We start from the raw sequence: 9,786 nt of genomic DNA, 5'->3' as shown, positions 1-9,786 counted from the left end.
TTAGAATCTTTTTAAATACCAAAAATTACTTAGAAATGATTATTAAGATTTCTATTTAAGTGTTCTATTACGATAAAAATGCAAAAAATAATGAGTTTTTCTGGTAAATATAGTGTAAATAGTAATTATAAAATTTCCTGACTGCATATTAATCTTAAAAATAACATTGTTTTAATTCTCATAAAATTTTCTATTTAATGATTTATTCTAGTCAACGAAGGAGTAATTTTGGCGAATAACAGAAAATATTCCCAACTAAATTTTTTTTTTTTTTAAGTAGGAAATTCGTGGATTATTCCAAAAGCAACATCAACTCTTATTTCTTTAATTATATCCTGATTAGTAGTTCTTTGATTTTAAAATATAATATATGAATAAATACTAATTATAATTATTAAATTTAGTATGAAATTGATATTCAATAATTTAATATTGTAATTTATACGGAGAAATTATAAAAATAATAAAGAAGTTATATTTTGCTTTACTTTTACGTGTATAAAAATTTAAAGGGCTTGATACAATAATTTTCAATAAAAACTGTTTGTTACTATAAAAAAATGCACTGGACTACAAGGAACTTTCATCAGAAGCAAAAATATACTTTTCTAAATCAACTTTTCGCGTTGTTTTCAAATCTGCAAGTAGACTATTTCTATCACTTCTAATTTTTTATATTATTACTAATTATATATATAAAATAATAATTAAAAGAAAAAAAAATTTGTTTTCAAATTATTACTGATTTGATTTTTAATATGTTAAAAATAATCAGTCCAAATTTTCAATTTTAACCTATTTTTTTGGTTCTTTAAAGTTGATGAAAAATTTTCGATAAAGATTTGTGAAAGTTTATAGTAAAACAAATTGAATATATTATCATAGCTTTTAGCTCAATTACAAGTTTAAAATTTACATCTAGATCAGTCAACAAAGGAAAAACTGCGGAAAAAATTCCTAACCAAATTTTTTTTTTTTAAAGTTGAATTAAAATATGTATAATTACATACTAATAGTCCTCATTGATTGGAATTGAGCTTTTTTTTTTTACAGCCTCGCAAAAGTTCAAAAATATGAGCTTTTTTAATTTTCTCAAAAAATATTTAACCTACAAAAAAAGTTTCGTACAAAAGTTGTTTAAAAGACAAAAAAATTATCTTATATTTTTTCATTTAAACAAATATTTTTCGAGTTACATTACAACATTTAATATGAGTACTAAAATTTATTTTCCATTTTTTTCATTTTACGGTTACTTTTTATCATGTTATACTTACATTAGACACAATGTTATACATGCATATGTGTGTATGTGTGAGTTTATTTATTTATAGTATTATTTGAGTGTAGTGTATATTAAGATATAATTGATAGAAGTAGATAATTGATTTGACACTATATTGTTTAAACCCAACAAAAAGCTAAATTGTACATTCCCAAACAACAATCATATTATGTCAATTGCCACCGAAATTTTTGGTAATCTTTTTATTTTTCTTTGCCTTAATCCCAACTACTTGAGGTAGGCCACCCTTATCCTAAGATTCCACTTGACCGATCTCCCACATCAGCTGTTCTCAAATCGCATTCAATAGCATCCCTCCATCTCTTTTTTGGTCTTCCTCTATCTATTCTTCCTTCAACATTCATTTCTATAACTGTTCTTACAGCTTCCGATTCTTCTCTCCTGATAGCATGACTAAACAATCTAAGTCTATTTTCTGTCATTTTATCCACGATTGACGCAACACCTTTACTTCCTCTTATATGCTCGTTCCTTATCATATCTTCTCTAGTCACTCCACTCATCCAACTAAGCATTCTCATCTCTGCTCTACATTCTTATCAACCACCCAACACTATGAACTATACATCATAGCTGGCCTCACAATTTCATACTAAATTTAAAAACTATAATTAGTATTTATTCATATATTATATTTTAAAATCAAAGAACTACTAATCAGGATATAATTAAAGAAATAAGAGTTCATGTTGCTTTTAAAATATTTCACCAATTTCTCTAAAGGAAACACTATCTACAGATTTGCATCGAAGCGTTTCTTATGATAGTGATTTTAATCACTGTCAGATATCATCTATACTTGTCCCATCTATGCCTCGTCCACACTGTGCCTCGACCCCACTGTGCTACCGTTTTTCTATTTAATAATGTCAATTTCAAACTTGCAAGTTGAACTATAAGTTATGGTAACAAATTCATTTTTTAGCTTCGATGCGAAGCTGAGAAGGTATTAATTTTACTATGATGTGTTTTTTTTTTTATTTTTTTATTTTTTTTTTTTGTGTCTGTGAACGCTCACCTCAGCTCTCGCTGGACCGATTTTGATGAACAATATGTCAAAAGATCACAAATCGTATCTAGTCGAAGACATTACCCTCAAAAATTGAAAAAAGTTCCCTCGTTCCCCGTAAACGGGGGAAATTCCCCAAAAAATTACAAATTTAAAAATCGCTAATTTTCGATATTTTTTCATTTTTTTATTAATTGATTTGATAACTGAGTAGTGTTTTCCGGATGTCTTAGTTTTGGGTGTGATTACAGAGGTTAATCCCCCTCCCAGAACAAAAAATATTTTTGCATTACTATATAATCCTACGACTAAGTTGCAAAAGCTTAGGACCCTTCAAATTTATAAATGTATATAATTTATAGCCCTGAACTTAATATATTTATTCACTGCTCATAAATATATATTTTTATGATCAGTCAATAAAAATTTAGTTATGATAACATAATAAAAATATTTGATTGATTTTTATTCATTAATTTTTATTAAAATTTTATACCATTTTTTAAGAATATACCATGATTAATATCTTCCGATAAATTCATTTACTGAACGTGATTTAATCTATTAAGCTGGCTACACATGAAGCGATTTAGACGCTAGCGGTCTAGATAGAAAACCACTTTAGTAAAAAACCGTGTCTGTGACTATTATTCATACGCAAGCGGTTTTATGATCGTATTTATTTTTGGCGCCAAATTTAAGATGTCTTGAGAGTAGTATGAGGATTAATTTTAATCCAGTTTTGTGATATTCGTAAAAGGTGACAGTCATGAATTTCAACGATGCCGAGCTAGTCGCCATTTGAGTATGGATCTGGATTCCGGACTTGAGCAAATGATTAAAATACATTGTTACTGAATTTTTTAAAAGTTTTTAGTTTTATCAACAGTAATATCATTTTTTAACACTTTCGTTAAAATATTATCATATTCTGTATATACAGAGTGTTCAGTAAGTAAGGCAACAGGTATTTATTATCCTCATTGTTTTTAACTATTAACGTGTTTCTTACCTTTTAATTAACTTCATATAGTTAGTGATATATTAGCGGTGTGTCGTCGTCGACTGGGCGGCACTTTGTACAGCGGCATATGACATGTGGTTTTTGTCAGACAAATTATTTTATTCAAATAATAGGATGGTTCTGTTGGCAAAGATGGTACAGGTCACAGGATTGTATCAATACATTATACAGAATGATTAAGGATAATATGCTTAACAATTTCTTGAAAAGTATTGAAAATTTTTAATTTTCGCGAAGGAAAATATTGTTTGATTTAATAATTTCTACTATATGTAGTTTAATTATTTTATCTTTCATCTCTTCAAGAGAAAAAATTTTATTTTGTTTAATGGAAACCACTATTTTTAGTTTGACGATATGATAGCCAAAAAAATTGTAAACAATTTTGTTTTTATCATTATTTTTACCATTATTCTGTTATTAGTTATTCAAGAATAGTGAGTTTTCAACCAATTTTCTATTATTCGCTGTTAAGCATACAGAAGTCGTTAATTGTCAAATATACTACTTTAACGTTGTGACGATTCATTGCACAACTAGATATTTAATAACTGACCGGCGATCGTAAGTGTATCAATTTTGACTATAACAGTCTAAAAAAAGTGCTTGATATTATTTTATTGTACAACCGTGTTGTTTTTAGTAAACAGAAAATTTCAAAAAGTTACAGAAAATTATAATACATATAATATTGCCCATTTGCTGTGCCTTGTCGCCCAATTTCCACTAAATTCCAATTTGGAACTGTCCTTATATTGTTAATATAATAATAACTACCAACGGTATACGCCATTACCATTCGTCCGCTACGGGTGTTATTATTATGCATAATTACGGCGTAATTATTGATTTAAAATTTATTTGTTATGAAACAAAACTTCAGATTTTCAAATGGCAACCCTATTTTTATTTAGTTTAATTAAAAAAAAAATGTTTTGTGAAAAAAATATTTTATTTTATTTAATATTAAATGCTCTATGGCTCAAGTTTAGGTTTTATTAAGAAAAAATTACAACAGATTCGAACGTTATAGGTCGTAAATCGATAAGCGCTACCAATTTTATATATAAACATACCACCAAGCTCATTTTAGTTATTCGGACTACGTGCGTTGACAGAGTAAACAGGTAGTTCTTATCGCTACATAAAATAATAATGTGACCGTGTTGGAAAAACTACCGAATTTTTTCATAAAATATCATAAATTTTAAATTTAATTTTTCTTGTGAAACAGCTCAACAAAAATCCATAATGATTTTAAAAACATAATAGTTTTATAACACTTGTATTTTCAAAAATATTTGACACATAGTTAGCCGATCACTCTGTATATGGTCTAAAGCAGTGGTCGGAAACCGGCGGCCCGCGGGCCGTATCCGGCCCGCGTGGCTATTGAATACGGCCCGCTTTAAATTCTAAATCGACTAATTTAATTGAATATCATTTTGTATAAATATAATTGAACGTTGCGTTTTTGGTACGGGTATTTTATATAAGTCATATTATTATTTTAAGTTTTAGATAGTATTTTTTTGCATAATAAATAATGTAATTATAAATTTTTTTTTTTTATCTGGCCCGCGAACTCTTTTTAATTTGTAAATGTGGCCCGAGAATTAAAAAAGGTTGCCGACCACTGGTCTAGAGACATTGTAATTTTGTTGTTTAATCTTATAATTTTTGTTTTCAGACTTTTAGTTTCGATTTTTTTATTCATAATAAATAATTCAAAAATAATTAATAATTTTAGGAAGGAAGATCAGTTAATAGTAAACTAAAATAATAAATTAATAGTTACTTTATAGTAACTACAAATAAAAACAAAGTATACGATAAAATATAAAGTAGAATTTGATACTTTATTACTTAAAACTAAAAATATTAAATATAAGACTAGTACTAATGTTAGTAATAAAAATGAAGAACACATAATAAACTAAATGACTAATATTACAATGTATCAAATTTATGTTTAATAGGTGACTATCATGTTACACTGACAAAAGTGACATAAATAAATTGTGTAAAAAAATAATATAAATACCAATAATTCTAATAAATAAATAGTAATGATAGTATTTAAATCCTTATAGCTTGATCTAATTCATAACAATATAAATAAATTATAAAAACGAACACATTAGTGAATAAAACTATAAATCAAGAACAGTCATGGAAATACATAATAGGAATTTTATAGAACTGCTTCTTAATTTTAAAAGTGTTATTAATTAGTTTTTTCTGTTTAATAATATAACAGAAAGTAAAAATATTTCATATAATAATAAACCATAAAAAACAAATAAGTTGTATAAGTGTTTTTTTATACTAATGTATAACTTATTATAATTACTTAAAAATCAGTTATGAATTTTGTCAATGACTTGAAATAACAAGTATATATATTATTTTTAAAATATTATAAAAAAAAAAAAATACAAATAAAAACAAAGATGCTACATTATAAAATATAATTTAATACATGACATGTATTTGGAAGAGATTCTAGAGGAGACTCAATAAGTTGTTCTATGGCAATAAATCTTATAATCAAAGTTAAATGTAATAATAACATAAATAATATTTCATTTAAAATCTTTGTCAAAATCTACAAAAAATTGTAAAAAAAATTAACTTATTTAAGTTAAAAATATATTTTTATTAAGTTTTTAAAAATACTATATAAAAAAATAAAAATTAGTTCTTATAAGTATTAACCGCTCGTATAGCACAGCATAAAATAAGGGCTAATACAAGACCAAAGAATTCAACTGAGCCAATTGCCACCAACACTACTAAAAATATAATTGTGAATTTTCGTAATGAATTTAACAGTTTTTCAGTACAACCCTGGAATAAAAAAAAAACTTAGTATTTATTACTACTTAAAACTTAAGTATTTATATTTTTAAAACTATTTGTAAATGAATTTCTATGAATTTCTAATATATTTGAAATTATATTGATGTTTAAAAATAATTTTATAGAAATGGAAAAATTATGTATATTTTAAGTATAATTTATATAGCTCGTAAAAATGATATGGAAATTATTTAAAAACTAGTTATTCACCAAGTAAATTAGTACTCATACTCTCAATTATACAAAATTGATAAAAAATATGATAATTAGACACTATTTTAAACTATATTTTATAGATTTTCTAACCAATGGTTAATATTCATCTAATTTAATCAATCTCTCATTGATCTAGGTGCAATTGAATTTGTAGACTATACGATCCATGAGAATGGGACCAGATGATCATTTGTAATGGTTTGAAAATGTAAGGTATCAATGCAGGTAGACTAAATTTTTATAAGTTATACTTTTAGTCCAAATTTTAAGCTTCTATTTAAAATTTTACATTACATGATTAATTATTAGTTATAAAAATTTCAATAGACCTCTTATTCTTATTCTCATCATAAAATAGAACACATATATATGACACACTAATATTTAACTATTGCTTAATAATAATTTATTAAGTAAACTTAAAACTATATTAAAAATATTGAACTCAAAAGCCACAAAAAATTACTGAAAAGTCGCAGTTACGTATTTTGGAAACAATGTTACCATTATCAACTCTAAACAGTATGTGTTAAGCATTGATAATGGTAACATTGTTTCCAAAATACGTAACCGTGACTTTTCAGTAATTTTTTGTGGCTTTTGAGTTTAATATTTTTTAGTTTTTAAATTAATAATATTTTTAATATAGTTTTAATTTTACTCAATTAGCCACAAGCGATCAATTTTTATCAAATAATTTATTATTTAAATAAATTTTACCTCTGAATATATAAGGTCAGATATTTGACCAGTTGCTACAGCAGTTTGTGCTCCTAAACATTGCTTTGATTCAGGATCAACCTTACAACAAGAAGCTGGAATTTTGTAAGACTGCTCTGAGGAAGTTATGGCAAGCCCAAGACTTTCTGTCTGTGGATTATTATAAATACTTCCAGCCCAATCAGATGGACCCAAACCACCACAACACTCAAACTATAAAAGTTATAATATTATTTAATTAGTTTCATTCCATTTCTATTTATAAAAGTTAACTTATAGTTTAAAATAATCTTTGTTTGTAGTAATCATACAAAAACAATAATATTAAATAAGGGGTTCTTTCAAAAATCAGAAAAAAAAAATTATGCAAAATTAAATTTTTATTACCCTAGATTTAAAAATTAACAACAATTTGAACTAAAATGAATAAGTCTTGAAATTTAAACTAGGTTTGACAAAAAATTTAAACTGATGAACAAGTTAAATTTAATTTTTATAATTTAGTTTAAACTCAACTGAATAAATTTAGGTTTATATTAAACATTTTTGGTTTGTCTTAATATTAAATATATATACTATTTACACATCTCTTATTAAAGTGTGAATCAACTTACTCCAATTTGAATAGCATCAAATGTTTCAGTACGTACAGGTATTTTTCCATATTCTGATTGTATAGTTGTTTTAACTGTATATCTTGCTAATTCTTCTAATTTGTACATGTTTGCATACATCCAAACAGCAGCTGATATTTGAGCCACAAGAACAGTAAGGAGTAAACAAAAATACTTAAACAAAAAAAGTTAAGTTAGTGTATTCCAAGTAAAGATTTACATTTATTGCATTACTAGGATAAGGGAACATTGAGATTCACTGATAGCTGCTGCACAGCCAAGAAAGCCAACAATTAAGAGTAGAGCACCAACAAAAAGAATGAGATATATTCCTGTATAATAACTAGCTTCATCTTGAGCCATACTTATTGAAAAAGTAGGATCTATCCACATCCATACTGCAAGTACTATAAGAAGTAACCCACATGACTGCAAAAAAAAGTGCCATTAATATACAAAATACTTTTTTTATATGAGTAATGTAGTAAATAACTTAAAACTTAAACAAAAAAAAAAGTAAATCATTAAAATATGTAAATGACAAATATTTTATTTTATAAGTTTTTAATTATCACACTATACAAATATAATTTGATACAATAAACAAATCAAAACAATACCATTCAATTTATGAGATTTCACTTATTTTTTATTAAGTTTCAAACTATAGATGTGAAATTCGCCATAAGAAATATAATTTTTTTAAATTGAACATTATTATTATTATTAACTTATTACTATCAGTACAATAATATTTAATAATTATTCAGAGTGATAAATTTATCATAAACCACTCGATTATTTACAAAATATATACAATATTATAAAAAAAATTTTGATTTTTTTTTTGTTACATATAATTCTTGATTTATTAGCTAATAATTACTTTTTTGAATCATCCCTTATTACTTAAAGGAGTGTTAACTTTATTTTTTTAAATGGCAAAATAAATATTATACTAGCTTATAAAATAGAAAATAATCTAATTAAAAAAGGACTAGTTGATAACATATTAAAGACCAATATTTTGGAAGTTATTTACATTTTCATACTTAGGCAAAACAAAGAGTATGGTCGGGAAATGACAGTAATAAAAATAACAGCAAGCACTTTTTACCACCAGACATTACTTTAAATTGTTAATAACTTTTGAAATACTGGTCCAAAAGTTGTTATTAACTAGTTATTTTCTTAATTAGATTATTTTTTATTAAAATTTGTAAGTAATTGTGTGGTTTATGATAAACCGATCACTCTGTATATATATATATATATATTTACACTAAAATATTTTCAAAGCGAAAAAACATTTTAATTACGCTTCTAAAATGTTGTACCTGTAAATGTTAAAATAACAAAAGTGAATCATAATAATTAAAAATAACTTTTAATTAAAGAGTAGTAAATAGGAGAATATTAGCAAAAAACTGAATTAATAAAATAAGGTTTTTTTAAAAAAATTACAGGTATTTCTCTATAAAATGTTTAATATTTGTAACTCAAATAAAGTTATTAATCATGTCAAGTATGATTATGAATAAGTGCAGTAGGTATTTTATAACTATAAAAATAATTATGTCCCAAAGCAAACGATTTCCAACATTTCTATGATACTTCATGAATGCTTAATGGGAAAAAAATTACATCCTACAATCTTTAATTGTTTTGATAATGGCAATATTAATAAAATAATTTAATTATTTTAACTGTTAATTGAAGTGATTACTTAATTTAAGTATATATAAGAAATTAAAAACATTTCATACTTACAAAATATAAGATATTAAGTAATGTAACTATATGTTTCATAAATGCATAACAGCCAGTTAACGCCATTTTTCTTCAAAATATCAGCTAGGTGTATGACAAACAAAATCACAGCACCAAAGGTGACTGTAAGCTTTCTTTTAAATTTGACAGCTTTCGAGCTTTCCTTAAATGGGCATGTTGTCAAACTAACAAAACGCAATGCAAGTACTACCCACAATCACATCTAATATCTATTTTATCATTATCCAGATTTACTGTGTAAATT

At 25.1% G+C, this 9,786-nt stretch overlaps 1 protein-coding gene across 1 annotated transcript; it reads right to left on the bottom strand.

Moving 5' to 3' along the window:
• Positions 1-5,179: 5,179 nt before the first annotated feature.
• On the bottom strand, positions 5,180-9,743 carry LOC126901914 (CD82 antigen-like). The gene is made up of 5 exons (XM_050678847.1): positions 9,522-9,743; positions 7,986-8,180; positions 7,752-7,925; positions 7,138-7,350; positions 5,180-6,189 (listed from the first exon to the last, which is right to left on the bottom strand). Exons 1-5 carry the CDS (start codon positions 9,585-9,587, stop codon positions 6,037-6,039), a joined length of 801 nt encoding a protein of 266 aa, XP_050534804.1. The 5' UTR covers positions 9,588-9,743; the 3' UTR covers positions 5,180-6,036.
• Between the last annotated feature and the right edge of the window lie 43 nt (positions 9,744-9,786).

This window comes from Daktulosphaira vitifoliae, unplaced genomic scaffold (genome assembly GCF_025091365.1).
Source record: "Daktulosphaira vitifoliae isolate Bord-2020 unplaced genomic scaffold, ASM2509136v1 Scaffold_3, whole genome shotgun sequence".
Classification (NCBI taxonomy): domain Eukaryota; kingdom Metazoa; phylum Arthropoda; class Insecta; order Hemiptera; family Phylloxeridae; genus Daktulosphaira; species Daktulosphaira vitifoliae.
The sequence above is the reverse complement of the archived record's forward strand: the minus strand, read 5'-3'. Positions and strand labels throughout refer to the sequence as shown.